General features: G+C 40.6%; 1 protein-coding gene across 1 annotated transcript in view; it reads left to right on the forward strand.

The window, feature by feature from the left end:
- The window catches only part of ITIH2 (inter-alpha-trypsin inhibitor heavy chain 2), a 50,177-nt gene that overhangs the window by 11,234 nt on the left and 19,291 nt on the right, over nt 1–19,652 (forward strand). The window contains 13 exon segments of the mRNA XM_044280042.1: nt 3,057–3,080; nt 4,704–4,876; nt 5,030–5,134; nt 6,910–7,072; nt 7,174–7,281; nt 7,747–7,791; nt 7,793–7,873; nt 9,313–9,429; nt 11,411–11,579; nt 12,303–12,428; nt 12,622–12,803; nt 14,900–15,088; nt 16,500–16,639. Coding sequence (XP_044135977.1) covers nt 3,057–3,080; nt 4,704–4,876; nt 5,030–5,134; nt 6,910–7,072; nt 7,174–7,281; nt 7,747–7,791; nt 7,793–7,873; nt 9,313–9,429; nt 11,411–11,579; nt 12,303–12,428; nt 12,622–12,803; nt 14,900–15,088; nt 16,500–16,639 — 1,622 coding nt within the window.

Below are 19,652 nucleotides of genomic sequence, written 5' to 3' on the forward strand. Positions count from 1 at the left end.
TCACCGTACTCAGGAGAAGTTGGGCAATGTGTTTTGGGGTGTCATTTTACATATACCCATGCTGGGTGAGAGAAATATCTTGGTCAAATGCCAACTTTGTATAAAAAAATGGGAAAAGTTGTCTTTTGCCAAGATATTTCTCTCACCCAGCATGGGTATATGTAAAATGACACCCCAAAACACTTTTTTGCAGCCTAGGTGGGCAAAGGGGCACACATTCCAAAGTGCACCTTTCGGATTTCACAGGTCATTTTTTACAGATTTTGATTGCAAACTTCTTCTCACGCATCTGGGACCCTAGAATGCCAGGGAAGTATAACTACCCCACAAGTGACCCCATTTTGGAAAGAAGACACCCCAAGGTATTTTGTGATGGGCATAGTGAGTTCATGGAAGTTTTTATTTTTTGTCACAAGTTAGTGGAATATGAGACTTTGTAAGAAAAATCATCATTTTCCGCTAACTTGTGACAAAAAATAAAAAGTTCTATGAATTCACTATGCCCATCAGTGAATACCTTAGGGTGTCTACTTTCCGAAATGGGGTCATTTGTGGGGTGTTTGTACTGTCTGGCCATTGTAGAACCTCAGGAAACATGACAGGTGCTCAGAAAGTCAGAGCTGCTTCAAAAAGCGGAAATTCACATTTTTGTACCATAGTTTGTAAACGCTATAACTTTTACCCAAACCATTTTTTTTGGACCCAAACATTTATTTTTTTATCAAAGACATGTAGAACAATAAATTTAGCGAAAAATTTATATATGGATGTCATTTTTTTTGCAGAATTTTACAACTGAATGTGAAAAATGTCATTTTTTTGCAAAAGAATCGTTAAATTTCGATTAATAACAAAAAAAGTAAAAATGTCAGCAGCAATGAAATACCACCAAATGAAAGCTCTATTAGTGAGAAGAAAAGGAGGTAAAATTCATTTGGGTGGTAAGTTGCATGACCGAGCGATAAACTGTGAAAGTAGTGTAGTGCAGAAGTGTAAAAAGTGGCCTGGTCATTAAGGGGGTTTCAGCTAGCGGGGTTGAAGTGGCTAAGACTCAGAAGCTTGTGCAGACACCCAGCCCCCAACTATCACATGATCGCTAGGGACACAGAAGTAAGCTGCAGCACTCCCGCTAACTGATCCCTCATTGAGTGCTGTGCATACAGCAATGGAGTATGCAAGGATTAGAGATGAGCGAATTTCATATTTTGAAATTCGTTCACACTTCGTTTGGTGATAAAAGCAGAATGGAGTTATGGATTCCGTTACCACGGACCATAACGCAATTCTTTGACGGAATGCATAATGGAATGCCGTAAGAGGCATTCCGTTAATCATTTTGTCATAATAGAAGTCTATGGGCTGCAAAACGGATCTGTCCCATTTCTGTTATGCAGGAGATGGTCCGTGGTAACGGAATCCATAACACAATTCTGCTTTTACCACCAAACAAAGCGTAAACGAATTTCATAACATGAAATTTGCTCATCTCTAGCAAGGATGTGTTTTTTACCATCACTATGATGAGCCCTGTTCTCAGTTACCCACAGTCACCAATTGACAGCTAATCTTTTACAGTGAAATATTGGTAATGACTCCAAATAATTACACATTTATGAGCAACCAAAAATGTACTATGATAGATAGAAAATAGGATAGATATATGATGGATAGATACAGAAATTACAAATGTCTACTTCGGCGTTGACTAGCCACCTGTTACATTATGTTCCTATGTCCCATGATATTGCACAATATTTTTGATCATATAACAAAACACCTACATTGCCAAAATCAGGCTGAGTAAATAAATAGCAGCTAATTTCCTCATCTGATCTCTGCCACATACCGTATATCATGCTTGTTTGTCTAAAGAGAGTGACATTAGATGTTAGGGATTGACTTGAGTTGGAAAAAATACTGTGTCTGTTTTTTTTTTTTTAAATGCTGCGGCCAGATGTTAGTAGTAAGGCTAGTTTCACATCTTCAGCATAAGTTCCTGCAGGCTGTCCCAGCAGTAAACCACCTGTCGAAGCTCTCTAGGACCCTCACTGCCGAATAATACCGGAATGCCCGTCGGTCCCATTGACGACCACTTGCAGCAGTATTTTCCTGGCCAAAGCCCGGCATATTTGCCGGGTAGTGGCCAGATCTCCACCAGACCACATTGTAGTCAATGGGGCCAGCGGCCATTCTGGTACCTTCTGGCAATGCCGGATCCAGAGAGCTCTAGCAGGCTGTTCTCTGCCGCAAATGTAAAAGAAGCCTAAGTCTATAGTCATACATAACGCACAGTGTTTTTTGGGCTGATTTTCTTCACTTTGAAAAAAAATATTTCAAACAACAGCATGGTCTAACAGTAATTTTTATTTGGTTTTATACATAAAAAAGCCACACAAGTAACGCTTATAAAAAAGAAAAAACTCATGAAATTCACTCCATTCCTAAACTACAAGACCCTAGACAGCCCTAATGAGTCCCTGTACCCTTATTCACCCTTGCTGACCCTGAATGGGTCTATAACCCCCTGGGGTTTATAGACCCATTCAGAGTCAGCGAGGGTGAATAAGGGTACAGGGACCCATTAGGGCTGTCTAGGGTCTTGTAGTTTAGGTACGAGGACAGAGAGTCCCCACCATTAGTAGCCGTCTCTGGGCTGAGCCTAACTGTAAGGTAACGTTAGAAATAAGATTCCCTTCCCTCAACCTAGATTTGTACCCCCAATATTGTGTATCTATATGAGTATCTTTTTGTACATCAGATAGGTCTTTGACCGCCACAATAGACTTATTTAAGGTAAATGTTTTTTAGAACGCAATAATAAAGAATATTGTATTTTAAGGGTTATATATATTTATTTGGCTGGAATTTTGTTTTTGAACTTGATAACTCAGTTATAGGATATTTGGTATTGGTAATTTGCTGGAATTTTTCCGATATAATAAACAATTAAATAATTATTCCTGAAAATGAAAATGTTGGTGCTCTTTTTTTAATTTGCAGACATGTGAACTGTGAGCTATATAATGACAAATATTCTCTATGTTCTTGTTTTACAGAGGTTTGCAGATACCAGCGCAGAGGTATGTATATGTGCTGAACCTGCAAGGTCAGTGCTAGATAACTAAATGTTGACTGTTTCTTTAACTGCAAGGTCAATGACACAGACCTTTGCGAAAGAATACAAACTAGAAGGGCTAAGGATGACTTATGAGAAACTGCATTGTGCAAACTCTTTAGTATCATCATTAGCATCATCATTGTAAAGACAGGTATAGTCATATTCATAGATTAGTTATGATCATGACACAAATAAGAATTGTTGATGGTGGTCGTAACTCACACTTTACAATTATAGTACTCTCACAATTTTTGTAGTAAGTAATTTGTGACAAAGTCTTTACATATAATTTACTTTTCACATATTTGATTTTCATAGGTCAATATTCTTAGTGTCCATGCACTTTATGAAAAGTGGGGGTCCTACTGCTGCTGAGACCCCCGCCAGTCACTAGAACGAGGAGAGAGAAGTACAGAAGTACTCACATAGTGTGCAGCAGTAGACAGAAGCAGGACAAACTCAGAAAGTCTATCACCCCCACCGATCAAAACCTGTTATATGACACTATGACATAACAAAAGTTTTCCCAGAATGCCACTTTAAGACTTCCAATATATACTACCAGAAAATGAAAAAGGAATACTTCGAAAACTTTAAGGGAACCTGCCATCAACTTTATGCTGCCTACACTCAGCGCAACATAAAGTAGGGACAGACATGCTGATTTCAGCGGTGTGTCACTCATGAGCTAAAAGTAAGTGGTTGCAGAGAACCATCATCATAATCATTGCAGTCCAGGCCTGGAATAGAGTCAAATCTACCTGAGAAGAGCCAGAGTTATTCATAAGCTCCTGCTCTCTGCCCACCTGCTGATGATTGCCAGTCTTCTCCTTACTTGTGTCCCTAGTAGACAACTGCCAATCACCAGGAGATAAGTGGGAGAGCAGAAGCTTATGAATAACTCTTGACTCTTCTTAGGTAGATTTGACTCTTTTCAAGACCCATGCTGCAATGATTACTTACTTTTAGCTCATTAGTGACACATCACTGTCTGTCCCTACTTTTTGTTGCTCTGAGTGAGGGCAGCATAACGTTGATGACAGGTTCCCTGAGCTGCCATTGACAAAGTTTAAACCGCAAGTGGTACATGGTCATTGATCACACAAGCAAAGTGGTGCACCCTTTATTTGGGTTCTGCAGCAGGATATATGTCAAGGCAGGGTGACATTAATACTGGGTTTTGCTGCGATACAGGCTTCTACTGAATTTGTAGGAGGGCTGGAGAGCACCTATTGCCATCACAGAGGACCAATACTAGGTGTCATGATGGCTATCATGGCCATTCTCATCTGGTATTCATGAAGGGAACATTAGCCAGCCTTCAGTAGGTCCAGGACATCATAAAAACAGTCATACTATCTTTTTTGAATCAGTTAGGAGATGAAGTGTTCCAACAAGATAAAGCCCACCCACACAATGCCCAAGCTCCACAGTGTGCACTTCAGGGTATCCAGCAGCTCCCCTGGCCAGCTTGATGTATCAATTGGGAGTTCTCTCAGTGAAATTCTAAATCACCATATCAGCTTCCCCAATAAACAGTTATGCTTTAAAATGTGTAATATATGCCAGCCATTCCTCCTGCCAGGTGCCCTCCCAGGATTCAATCTCTCTGTACAGTTACAAGGTGGAATCCTCCATCACGTCACGTTTCGTCAATACCATGATCCAAAGCAAAGTGGAGAACAATGCTAAATACCCGCAGAGTCTCTCATTTGATATCCAGATACCCAAAGGAGCTTTCATCAATAACTTCACTATGTAAGTGTCATTTCAATTACTTACAATGAAAATAATTATTTCTTAGATTTTATTAATATATGCTCCCCTGTTTAATACTTGTATAAATGTATAGATTGGTAATCCCTATAGTAAAACTAATATACTTACTTTGTATACTACTTAATCTTGCAGGAATGTCAATGGCATCACATTTAGCGGCTCAATAAGAGAAAAGTCAGAGGCTAGAAGCTTGTACTCCAAAGCAAGAGCAAGAGGCAAATCAGCCGGACTGCTAAGGTCTGAAGCACAGTATTGTACAATGTTGTATTAGAGGTTTTTACTTTTACCGACAAAACTCATCTTATTTAGACAACGCAGCATTTAACAATATCTGGGTTAAACTATACATGTGTAAATGAGGTGCATATTATACATGACCCATAAAAGGTTAGAAAGTCATTCGGGTCTGCGATCTCTCATCACTGCTTGATGCTACAGCTTCAGAACTCCAGTGTGGCTCAGCGCTACCAGTCATATTGGAAAGGAAGGTTGGGGACCTTTGTACTAGAAAGTAGATATCTACATGATATACCACCACCATAAATCATGCATACTGGCCATATTCCCCTAGAAGACCACTTTGAAGTGCAATGTTAGTGGTTGTCATACAGAGGTTTTGCTGTGTATTTTTTGCCTACTTTCAGGACCAGGCCATTTTTGCATGTTCATTTTTTACTTCCTGCCTTCCCACAGACAAAACTTATAAAAAAAAATATTCTTTATTCCTGTTTTATTCATCCGTGCAATCTTTCAGAACTGAATGTATTTGTAAGGTGTGAAGGTAACCGCTCCAGAAAACTGCAAATCCACTGCCAGATTTGACACTAGCAACACAGTTTAGCAAAAGCTGGAAAACCTTATAATAAGGACCCTGCATACAGTGGAATAGCTGCCTTGATACCGGCAATCCCACTATCAGGAACCTAACTAGCTAACCTAATGCTGTCCCTGCAAGTGGTATGGAAACCTATCTTGCGTTCACCAGGTAGCTGCTCGCAGGTGGAGCGGACAGATTGAGTGGTCATACTAGTTGGTTCGATAAACAAAACAGTAAAATGTCAAATCCAAAACAGTTCCAATAGCAATAACAGAAACAAGCTGAGTCACTACCAAGAGAGACAAGAGTACAGAGACAGAGGCAGGGGAATGGTCAATAAACAGTCCGACATCAAACACAGTAGCAAACAAGAAAACTCACAAAATGAACAGTGTAAACTTGCATATTCAAAAAGTAGGTTGAAACTTCAATAACTGGCATAGAGCAGACACACAGGAGGATTTAAGTAGAGCACAGATCTCACTGATTAGCTCTCAAGCTATGCATCCTTCATCCTCTGCTCCAGAACATGTGTGCTCCTTCTGTCTATGTTCTGTCTATGTCTTCTCCTACCTCTTTGCCTAACTTCTGGAGCAGAGAATGTAACATGACGGTTCTAGATATATGGCCAAAGTGCATGGGTAACTTTTTTTGGTGTTGAGTGCTGCCAATCTCAATATTATATATTGTTGGGTACAATATACTGAACCTTCAGGTTTACCTCAATCTGTGCCATCTGGGGACATTTGAGAGGCCTGCTTACACATAGGATTGTTGGCCTATCCCACCAAAGGCAACAACTTTATAACTCACCTTTCTGAGCCCATTCTGCACCAGCGCCACCACTCCTTTCTCTCCTCTGTGCTTTGTTGTTCTGACTGCAGCATTAACATGCCTGTATATCACACATGACTGCTGTAGACAATCACTGGCATGAGTGGTCCCATGCTATACAGTGCTGAGACCAGTGATTGGCTGCAGCAGTCTCGTGTGGAAAATAGGCACATCACTGCTGGAATCAAAAAATGATGTCATGGCCGCAACCTGGCAAAGAGGATGGAGTGGCGGTCCTGAATGACAGATTCACTGTAGATTGTAGTCAAGCTCTATGAGGAAGAAACTGAGAAATGACAATTCCTTTAGTTACTGTTTCATATATATGATAAATGACAGAATCACTTATTTTGCTGCGCAGAACTAATTCCTTAGACATGGAAAACTTCAGAGCTGATTTAAATGTTCCCGGAGGAACTAAAGTTCAGTTTGAACTTCATTACCAGGAAGTCCTTCAGAGGAGACTAGGTGTCTATGAACATGCTCTCTATCTCCAGCCAGGTCGCTTGGCTAAACATTTTGAGGTGAGAAGTCAAGAATATCCAACAGGAGAAAAAACACCAAGCACTTAAAATAACCACAAATAATTATAACGTTGACCATATTGTTAAAATTATGTTTCCAGGTGGACATCTATGTGTTGGAGCCTGAAGGAATCAGTACTCTCAATGTAGTTAACCCAGTTGCAAAACAATTTGCTGACCTCATCAATGTTAACCAGGGAGACCAAAAGGTAAAAAGAAAATTCATTACATGTTACACATGCATGAAGATTATAAGCCAAAAACCCAAATGTCCCTGAACCTGTCATAGGTCACCTTCAAATGATGACCTAAGCCAAGTGCTGATGGAACCTCACACATAACTACACATTGTTTGGTGGACCACATATCTACTTAACATTGTAAATAGTATATCTGGACTCAATAGTGAATGCAATGACACTTGTATGTGTATTATACTTATTGGAGAAATATGCAAAGGAAAAGAAAGAAAAAAAGAAAAAACTAATTCCTGAGAAAAAGTTAGAACTTCTTCCTTTCATGTTCATTCAGATGTCATTGTACAGATATACCTAGTACATACTTACGGTACGAATAGATAATCCATATGGATGCATATAGAAAATAAAAATAATGTTTTTTTTTATTGATCTTCTGTTTTTTTGTGGCTACTTCACCATTTAACCATTCCTCAGGCTCATATATCTTTCAGGCCAACTGTGGATCAGCAGCGTGAGTGTCCCTACCTGTGTTACAACCGCGGTGAATGGAAGACTGAGTGTGAAATATGACGTCAAGAGGGAGAAGTCCAGTCAGTTCCAGGTAAATGAAAAAAATATTGAAATGCACAGTATAGGATGGATATACTGTCTAGTAAAGCTGTATACATTACCCCTCTGTACCTGTGCTTACATTCTTTATTTGCAGTCTAATAGTAGTCATTTACAAGAAAACACAAGAAACTGCTTTGCAGAAATGGTTATTTCCATTCAATGCTGTTTACTTGGGTTGGGACGGTCACTGGTGGAGAAACCAGTATGAAACTGAAGTAACCCTCACTGCTGTCACGGTGATTTAAATAGTCACTAACTTTTCACACAGCTTTACATAAATCAACAGTAAAAGCGTCTAGAAGAAAATTTGTAATATGTTTTATCAGTTAGAAATGTCTAGTTCTCCTGTTCTCAACACCCCAACACACACACTAATAGCCTTATTCCTGTCCAGGAAGCATAATCTTTTCAGGAGGATCATATTCCGCATGTCAATATAAGTGTATGAGAGAGTAGGGGAAGAGTGAACAGGAGCAGAGGAGACAGGCACAGACAAAGAGAGTCTGCACAACTAGATAGGAAGGTTATAGCTCAGCACAAGTGCTTCATCCACAAAAATACAGGTCAAAATGTATCTGAAATGTCCTCCATTATTCTGGAGCTGCTTCTTAAAGACTGTGAATCAGGAAGGAGATTCTCCTCTACTTTCTATATGTGCAGTGGATGGCAGCTAGTCTTCACCCACCATGTCTGAGAGAACTGCTAACTACACATTCACTATGTACACTGAAAAACTGCTAAAAATGCCAGATACAAGTTATATAGTGCCCATAAATAGTGTTATTCCTCATGTACACACACTGTACTATTGATTAATGCAAAGCTCAGTGATGCTTTAAGCTACACATGTACCTCTTCAGTATCTGTTGACAGAATGCCCACATACATGCTTTTTTCACCCTAGAGCACTTGATTTCTAAATGGGACAGGGGAGTAAGCCACTGCCAGATATGCATCGGGCTGACTTTGCTCTAATTTGTATCAGGGACTCTGTAACCAAAACTGCAGCTGGTTAAAATGGATTGAGACGCTTGACCCACCCCTCTCCTTTTATGTGCCCAATATGCCTTGAATTCTTAATACATGCAGGTCCCAAATCTGGGTCCCTTGCATATTAGAGGAAAAGAGCTTGGTAACTGGTGATGGGGGTAAAGCAAGAGTTGGAATAATCTGCAGTAATATTCCTGCTGTCAGAATTACCAAACGGAAGCTTCACAGACCCTATAGTTCATTAAATTAATCAGGATTGGCTTGAAAACAGATCTGCCCCACCTGTCATAGATATGCTATTAAGACACACCATGACGATTGCATGAATATCATTTTTGTAAACATATTATAATTGGATTTATTATTAACATGACATGCAGATAAACATGACAATAAATCTCATGATAATCCTCTAATAGTATGGTTGGTGCATTTCAGGTGTTCAATGGATACTTTCTCCATTTCTTTGCTCCAGAAAATCAGCCTCCACTTCCGAAAAATATTTTATTTGTTATTGATGTCAGCGGTTCCATGTGGGGGATTAAAATGAAACAGGTAAGTGTTAACATGATAAGGTTGTATAGTGTAATCTACATATATGTGTAGTACCCCAGACCTGGAGATACTACAAATTGTTTATTTTATGTATCATGTGCTTTACTGTTTGCTGCTGCTGCTGCTGCTGTATGTATTTCAAGTTCTAAGTTGCACCTAAAAAAATACGTTTAACTCTGGCCTCCTTCTTCGGTTTAATAATTCTACTGCACTGATCCCCAGGGAGTAATGGCCCAAGACACTAAACTTCATCAGGGCCACTACTACTCCTATCCTCTACACTGGCTTTTCAGGGGATTGTTGCATATGAAGGATAAAACAGCTTATGACCACTGTTTCCCTGCTGCACAGCTTAAAAACTACCCTCACCCTCTGCTAACTTCCTGAGTCCCCTCCTATGAATTTGGCAGAGTGTTCATGAAACACTGTATCGCGTAATTATAGTGAGAACTTTTTCACATTTTTTCACCCACAAACCTAAATGTATTTATTAGGATTTTATGTGATAGACCAACAAATAATAGCAAGTATGTGTGAAGTGAAAAGATTTTTAATAAATAATAATCTGTAAAGTGTTGCATGAATTAGTATTCAGCCCCCCTGGGCCAATACTTTGTAGGACCACCTTTCGCTGTAATTACTATTGAAATTTTTGCCCATTCCTCTTTGCAATATAGCTCAAGCTCAGTCTGATCAGTCTGTAAACAGAAATTTTGTCTTGCCACAGATTCTCAATGGGATTTAGGTCTGGACTGTGACAGGGCCATTATAACACATGAATAAGCTTTGATCTAAACCATTCCATTGTAGCTCTGGCTGTATGTGTAGGGTCTTGTCCTGCTGGAAGGGGAACCTCAGCCCCAGCCTCAAGTCTTTTACAGCCTCTAACAGGTTTTCCTCCAGCATTGCCCTGTATTTAGTTTCATCTATTTACCCATCAACTCTGACCAGCTTCGCTGTCCCTGCTGAAGAAAAGCATCCCCACAGCAAAATGCTGCCACCATGTTTCATGGTGGGGATGGTGTGTTCAGGGTGATGTGTAGTGTTAGTTTTTCTCATAGCGTTTTACATTTAGGCCATAAATTTCCACATGTTTGCTGTGTCCCCTACATGGCTTGTGGCAAACTGCAAACGGGACTTATGGCTTGCTTTCTTCTTGCCTCTCTTCCATAAAGGCCAGATTTGTGGAGTACACAACTAATAGTTGTCCTGTGGACAGATTCTGCCTCCTGAGCTGTGGATTCCTGTAGCTTCTCTAGACTGACCATGGGCCTTTTGGCTGCTTCTATAATTAGTGCTCTCCTAGCCTGGGCTGTCAGTTTAGGTGAACAGCCATGTCATGGTAGGTTTGCAGTTGTGCCATACTCCTTACATTTGTGGATGATGCTTGACAAAGGCTACCATGTAGACGAAACGTTGCAGTTTGGCTTTCTGTCAGGGGCGTAGCTAAAGGCTCATTGGCCCTGGTGCAAGAGTTCAGCTTGGGCCCCTGTCCCTCACTGCTTTGTGGCCAGTGGCAGGGGAGCACATACTTTGTTCTGCCTGAGGCAAAAATTGAAATGACCCCCTCCCCCCAAATTCTTAATCTAACCCCTTCCCTCCAGCCAGAGGTGTAACTTGACCAGCATACACTTTCTATAATACCAGTGTCTTCTTATGTGGCACCAGGGTCTTTGGGCCCCCTCAGGCTCCTGGGCCCGGTAGCGACTGCTACCTCTGCACCCCCTATAGCTACTCCCCTGCTTTCTGTGTACACATTGATTGAAGTACGTCTAATAAAGGAACATTCAGAGATGCTGCCGTTACCGTTTATTTGATTGCTATCCTGAGAATAGGTCATCAGTATTTAACACTCAGACTACCCTTTTAGTTATGCAGATATAATATAACACAATAATCAAGTACACAATATAAGAACCCTAATGAAAGATCAAAGAGCTCTGAAGTCAGGTGAATCAGATTCAATCCCTTCTTCTTTTAGACTATTGAAGCTATGAAGGCTATCTTGGATGACCTTCGTCCTGACGATCAGTTTGGCATTGTTGACTTCAACCATAACATTCGTTGCTGGAAAGACGATCTTGTTTATGCATCATCTATTGAAAAAGAAAGTGCCAAGACATATGTACAAAATATACAGCCCATTGGAGGTAAACTATAGAAATGTTTTTTTTTCATGTATGTAATGTGATTTATCGATAGCAGGCAGATTCCATTCCATTTAAATTACTGTGGTTTACTTTTAATAGGAATTTCAGAGCTGTAAACTTATTAATCCCCTTTAAAACCTTTATCTGCTAATCAATGTAAAAATCCATTTCATACCCTTTAACTTGAGCAAATCCATTTTAAGCAATGTATTGGCATATATTTGAAAAAGATCCATATTCCAGAGACACTAGTTGGTGTCATGACAATGTAGCAGCGCTCAAAGCAGCGCTGAAATTGTGGCATAAATTGTGCCAATAAAAGCATCTATTGTCCATTTTAGCGCATCTAGGTTTAAAGAAAGTTTATACACCTAGTCTGAAAAAGGGGAAGAGGCGTGACATCTTAAGAAAGGAGGTGTGTTCCTTGATGCACCATCTTGCACCAAAATTGTGCCACAATCTCAGGATTATATTTCTTATCAAAATAAGAAGCAAAGCAGTAGTTGGTATAAAGTTAGATAAAAGTGTCTGTCCCTGCCGCCCTACAAGGTAATACCACAATTAGCCTATGTCAAAACTGATGAAAGGTCTTCTTTAATGCTCTTTGCTTTAAATGTGCTTCATTTTTAGAAAACTGGATTTTAACATGCTATAACACAGAACATGCACTGTGTGACTGTGAATGATAAAAGCACATTTATTGAGTTATTTGATCATCAACAGGTACGAACATCAATGAAGCACTTCTGAGGGCAATCTTTATACTGAAAGAAGCCAGCGACCAAAAAATGTTGGATCCAAACTCCGTTTCATTGATTGTGCTAGTCTCAGACGGAGACCCCACTGTGGGTAAGTTTAAGAACTGCCACTAGTAAAACTAAAGTCTCAGTGCACTATTCTTGGACCCCAGTTTCTTGGAATAAACTGTGATTATTCATGGTATGTACATAATGATAATGTATGATTGATCTGAGGTTAAGAGGGAACATAAAATATGATATTTTCAGATTATTTGATTGAATTTATTACCCTTTTCTTCCAGGCGAATTGAAACTGTCAAAAATTCTTAAGAACGTTAAGGCAAATAACCGTGATGAGTTTTCCGTTCATTCCCTTGGCATTGGATTTGATGTGGACTATGATTTCCTAGAAAGACTGGCCCAGGAGAACCATGGGTTGGCTCAAAGGATTTTTGGGAACAAGGATACAGCTGTCCAAATCAAGGTGCTTAATGGTTACTTACCTCTTCAACCATACTGACATATTGATAAGGCTGTTCACATCACGTTTTTATCTCATGTTTAACATATATGTATGTGTCATACGTTAAAAGGATGCATTAGTGCCATCCGTCACCATAGAGATCCATTGTCAAAAAAAAGTATCCATTAACATATGTTATTTTGCTGGACTATGCATGCTGCAAAAGCATAGCGTAACTAGAACTGACTGGGCCCCACAGCACATTTTTGAACGGGCTTTCCCCCCAGCAACCCCCATCCTCCCGTGCAACCCTCACTCCTGCGGCTAGGCAAGGTCGGTCTCTCAGACCAGGCCCGGCAGACAATCCACCTGTTTGCGATATGTATATTCTGTGTGTCATGTCACTAATTATACTGTCACTGTATGTAATGTCATTGTATAATACTGTTGACAGGAAAATCTTTCAGTCCTCCTCCCACTTCTGAGTTCGGGCCCCATAGCAGCCGCTTCCCCTGCTTCCACTACAGCTACGTCACTGCATAGTGTACTACACTTTTGCATCTTTTTTTCTTTTAACATATATGTAAAATGTAGGCCGAAACATGATGTGAAAAGCCCCTAACTTTAAGAAGCTAATCTGTTTACTATGTAGTGATATACAGATATCAAGATAATTTTCTAATATATTAGGTAATTTCTACTGTATAAAGATATCAAACACTAGATGAAGGACCCGGCGTCGCTCGGGTATATTTAATCTATTTTATTTAATGTTTGTGTGTGTCGTTAAAAGATATCAACACTATGCACTATAACAACAGTGACCTCCACAGCCCCCCACCCCTTAACACTGACCCCCCCACAGTGCCCCATCCCTTAAAATTGGACCTCCACAGCAGCCCACCCCCTTAACTTTGACCTTTATAGCAGCCTTCCCCTTTAAAAGTGACTTTCACAGCATACCACCCCCTTGATAGTGACTTCCACAGGGGCCCACCCCCTTAACAGTGGCCTTTACTGCATCGGGGGCGTGTCCTTTGTGTCCTTTTGAACAGCTTACCCTAAGACAGCAGCACTGTGCTGTCTGAGTGTAAGCTGTAGGGAGAAAGTCACCCTCCCTACCACCTCTGCAGCTGACAGAAGTTGATTTTTACCTTCATTTTTTCAATCCCAGTCGGCTAAGTAGTGGAGGAGGCGTGGCCTAACCAGATCTGGGCAAGGCTTACCGGGACCTAGAAGTTGATTTTTAACTTCATTTTTTTCAATCTCAGTCGGCTGAGGAGTGGGAGTGAGCATGGCCTAACCAGACCGGGGGCGTGTCCTTTTGAACAGCTCACTATAAGACAGCAGTACTGTGCTGTCTGAGTGTGAGCTGAAGGGAGAAAGTCACCCTCCCTACCACCTCTGCAGCTGACAGAAGTTGGGGTTTTAAGTCTTTTGAGGGTGGACACATTGTGGCAGGGGGCGTGTCTGTGCTCCTTCCTGCAAGAGTGACGCCCCTTTGGGCACCTTACTGGCTCATTTGCATACCAAATAAACTGGATTTTTAGAATATAAAAACATCTATTGCTGGAACAAAGGCACATCTTGAAATAAGGTACTAAGTGCTATTAGGCCATGGCTTTACTTCAATAGCAATTATCCTGGTGACAGATTTCCTTTAAAGCTCTCCTACAGCAGTGAAGATAAATGGCTGGGTTGTTATGGAAACCTGGAGTAGAACTGTGTATGTGGAGGCTAACGGCCTGCGAGCTTCTATTAGCTGATAAGAGTCATGTGACTAAGCTTCTATTGGCTAATGCATTTTTTTGGGGAATATCTCAGGAAGAGACCTGAGACCTGGTCTAAAACATTCCCCAGACACCTGATGTACCTGTGTGCCAAATTTTGTGATTGTAAATACGGCGGTGCGGATTCCTTTAGCGGACATACACACATACACTCAGCTTCATATATTATATTTTGGTAGAGTAAAAGACTAATGGAGCTTACCGTGTCTGGCACAGCTGGATACTGCCATGCACTGCCGGATCCTATTCACTCTACCGGAACAGACTACCGGAGTTCACAACGCATATGTGAACCCAGCCTTACAGTTATTTGATTTTGTTTTATAGCAATTTTATAAAACAGTCTCCACGCCTCTTCTCAAAGACATTGTGTTTGAATACCCGCTAAATGGACTCTCTGATGTGACAAATAACCGTTTCCACCACTATTTTGGAGGTGATGAAATTGTTGTGGCTGGTAAAATTGATCCTGATAAGAAAACACCAATAGAAAGCTTCATCACTGCAACATCTGCTGTAAGTCTTTCAAGAGCTTTACATTATTTCCGGAAAGTTTAACTGTTATATATTGAAAATAATGTGCCTGACCCTTATATACCATAAAGTTATTTGCATTTTAATATATTATTTATGACCAAAAGTTCTCGCAACACTTTTGATATGTATTTCCAGAATAAAGTATGTAGAAATGTAGAAAAACAAAATTTGACAAAAACGCACCCAGATAGGAGTCTTGGATGGCTGAGAAACTCACCATGCAGTTATGTTTCAGGCATATACGTAAATTATTACAGGTGTGCTCTGATTAGACTCTGGGTCTTGCCACAATAGGACATGAAAATGTTTGCCCTGATGCCCTATAAAAAGATTCTCAAAGCTACATTTGGGTAGTGTACCTCTTGGTGAGACATCGTTGACAGACTTTGAAAGGGAGCGCATCATTAGACTGAGGGAAGCAGGATGATTGTTTCAACGAATTGCCCACCATCAAGGCCATTCTGACCTAGCTGTTAGGAGGTCTTGGGAGCAGTGGTCACATGAGGACACACATATCCATGGCAAACAGGCTCCAGATGGTCCAGACAGACCACCAGTAGAGAGGATTGTTTGATCTGCCGTCAAGCACGAGCAGCTTCATTGTCCACCATACAGACACAGGTGGCACCTTCGCTACACACCCCTATCTCTGCCTGGACCATTTCCAGGCATGTTAACAGAAGAAAATTTTATCCTGCGGCCACATGTGTTTCCTCTCCTGGCAGGGCTTCCAACTGGCATTTTTTCAGCAGGCTAATGCTCACCCCAACACAGCAAGGTTTTCCCAGGAATGGCAGATTGCAACACTTTTTGGCCTGCCTGGACAGTTTATGGGACCAGTTAGGATGCCAGCTTTGGAATCCTACCAGTGTACAGGATCTACAGGCTCAGCTGCAACATCTCTGGGCAAAGGTGCTGCAGGATACCATACAGAACCTGTATGCCTCTATACCCAACCGTATGTCATCTTGCATCCAGGATAGATAGGCCCAACAGTTTTCCCCCCAAAAAAATGGTCTAATCATATAGAACTGTATGCCACAAAGTTTCATAGTCTGCCATCATGCGGCAAGCCCGTGTATCACAAAATGTAGATCACTACACTTTCACATTCAGTTGAAATAAAGCTATAGTGACTCATACTGGCAAGGCATATGCCAAAAATATACTATTTGGGATATATCTGGTCCATAGAATATATGGATACATTTGAAATAGACAAGATTTTCCAGGTGTATACATCAGACATACCCACCATCCTGGATTTATAAATCGTTTGTTGCATTTATTACTTCTTATAGTGTTTTGCCCATGTAAGAGAAATGTATGAACAATGAGGAAATGCAATAAAAAAGCTTACTTTTCTTATTTTTACCATATTTTTATTCAGGAAAGCGTTAACTTCTTAATAGAAACAATTGCAGAAATTGAAGCTTTGAATGAATTCTTTGCCCAGAGTAAACATGCATTCCCTGATTTTGCCAAACAGTACTGGGCTCAGCTGACCATTAACCAGCTACTAGCTGAGAGGTAAGGACATTATCAATACTATTCAGATGGAACAGGGCTCGGACATAATACAGTAACCAGGAGGAATTTTGATTGCAGAATTTACACTAAAAGAACAATTTACAGGGCAATGTAAGTAAACAATCTCTAAACAAATCGACAGGGAATTCGAGATATCCTGCAAATTTTGAAAACACCTACAATTTTCTCCGCGGATTTTATTTATTGGAAATTCTGCAACTACAGTTTTGTGCAAATGTTTTAGGCAGATGTGGAGAAAATGCTGCAAACTAAGAATACCTAAAAAAATAGAAGTGTTAAAGGGGTTTTCTAGGCTCCTGACATTGATGACCTATTCCCTGGATAGGTCATTAATATCCGATTGGTGAGGGTTCAACACTATGCTCCCCGACCAATCAGCTGTTCACGGTAGCCTCCAACACTGGAACTAGAATGAAGCAGGAAGCAGACAGCGCCGTTCAAAGTGTATGCTGGGTTACTGCAGCTCAATTCCCATTGAAGAAAATGGGAGCTGAACTGCAGTAACCCAAAAGGACCACTATATTTTGAACAGCACTGTCCTTCCTGTTCCATTCACAGTGTTAACTCCGGAGACTGGAGGGAGCAGCTGATCAGTGGGGGAGCAGAGTGTCAGAGCCTCAACGATCGGATATTTATGACCAATCCTGAGGATTAAATAATAAATAACAAAAAATAAATATAATTCAAATCAATATTTGGTGTGATCACCCTTTGCCTTCAAAATAGCATCAGTTCTTCTAGGTACACTTGCGTGCAGTTTTTGAAGGAACTTGAGAGGGAGGTTGTTCCAAGCATTTTGGAGAATTAACCACAGATCTTCTGTGTATGTAGGCTTGCTGAAATTCTTCTCTTCGTGTAATCCCAGACAGACTTGTTGATGTTGAGATCAGAACTCTTTGGGGGCCACATCGTTACTTTCAGGACTCCTTACTCTTCTGTACGCAGAATATAGTTCTTAATGACATTAGAAAAACAAAAAAGACCAAGGGTGTCCAAATGAAAGATGGAAAACAGTGTCCACCTCGTATAACCACAAGGGACACCCGTAGTTGTAATTCGGTACTAGCTCCCGAGTGAAATGAGCGAAAAGACAAGAAAACGGAGCTCATGGTACCAAAAAGTTAAAATATATTTTATGTAGTTATGACATGATTAAAATATATACATGTAAAGAAAGAAATAAATGATATGCCATTAAAAAGTGAATGGGAGCAGAAAAAGAGCGCCACCCTGGCATAGCACACGTATCAGTTGTGAAAAATATGTATATTGATCAATGGAATACATGCATGGTGGAATGACCGACCAATGACCAGAGAAAAGTATGATAACCTTAATACACAGGTGAGTCAGCAGTCAAAATGAACCCACATGGCAAAAAAGGAGGGTTTGTGTTGCAAGTGCAGCATGATAGATAAACAACAAACCACAGTGAAGACCAGGTATAAGATATAGCCTGTGTCAAATGCCATATGGGTAAAAAGAGGACGGAGACTCACCCGAAAAAGACTGTGTGCGATGTCACCCAGGATGACGCTACCCCAACGCGCGTTTCGGCGTGCCTTCGTCTGGGGGTAACGCCATCACTGTGAATCGTGTATTTAAAGGCTCTCTCAACTAATGGAAAGTTGATTATGCATACCTGTCCTCAGCTGTGAATGTTGAATGGCGCGTGGGGCTCCAGTCAAACCGCGCCCAGCCTCCTCCCGGCGTGAGGACGCACAGGCGAGAGGCGCCGGGGGTGGCGCTAGGCAACGCGCACACGCACCACAGGAGAGGAAAAAGATCATATTATGCAACAACACACATCATATTATATACCCTAATTATCTCCGCGAAAGTGTGACATAAGTTGTACGCACCTCCCTAAAATACATGATTGGTACCAAAAATTCAGTTTTACATAATACATACATGAAACAAAAGTACATACGGTATGCCAAAACAGGTATAAATCCAGAATACAGAGTGAATGCAAATTTCATAATATAAGATGGTGCAAAGAATTAATGACATTGGCTGTAAGTTTGGAGCCAGTCAGATGCGTCCCTGATGTTATTGCATGATGGACAAGTATCTGCCTGTATTTCTCAGCATTTAGGACACCATTAATCCTGCCCAAATCCCCAACTCCATTGGTTAATAAAGTAGTGCAGTAGATGAAAGACACATTATAATTACTTTCCTTTAAAATCTGAAGATGTCCAGCAGTGCAATCAGCTATAATTGGCAGAAACCAGTGGGACACAGGCACATTCATCTACTGTTTGGAGAAGTTTGGCTAGAAGTGGTCCTTATGGAAGAATTGTGTCCAAAATGCCATACCTTTGACGTCAAAGCAAGGCCAAAAAGACTCAATTATGAATGAAAACATAGGAACTGGGGGCAGAAAAATGGCAGCAGATGCTCTGGACTTATGAGTCAAAATTTTAAACATTTGGCTGCAATAGAAGGCAGTTTGTTTGCCGAAGGGCTGGAGAGCAGTACAATAATGAGTGTCTGCAGGCATTAGTAAAGCATGGTGGATGTTTCTTGCAAGTTTCGGGCTGCATTTCAGCAACTGAAGATGGGGATTAGGTCAGGATTGATAATGTTCTCAATGGTGAGAAATATAGGCAGATACTTGTCCATTATGCAGTAGCATTAGGAAGGCGTCTGTTTCGCTCCAACTTTAATCTGCAGCAGGACAACCATCCCATACATACAGTCAATATCATTAAGAACTATCTTCAGTGTAAAGAAGAACAATGAGTCCTGGAAGTAATGATAAGGCTCAACATCAATGAGCCTGTCTGGAATTACATGAAGAGACAGAAGGATTTGAGCAAGCCTACATCCACAGAAGATCTGTGGTTAGTTCTCCAACATGTTAGGAACAACCTCCCTGCCAATTTTATTCAAAAACTATCTGCGTACCTAGAAGAACTGATGATGTTTTGAAGGCAAATATTAATTTGATTTAGATTTCTCTTTTGTTCAATTGCTTTCCATT

The sequence above is a fragment of the Bufo gargarizans genome, chromosome 2, assembly GCF_014858855.1.
Source record: "Bufo gargarizans isolate SCDJY-AF-19 chromosome 2, ASM1485885v1, whole genome shotgun sequence".
Lineage (NCBI taxonomy): Eukaryota > Metazoa > Chordata > Amphibia > Anura > Bufonidae > Bufo > Bufo gargarizans.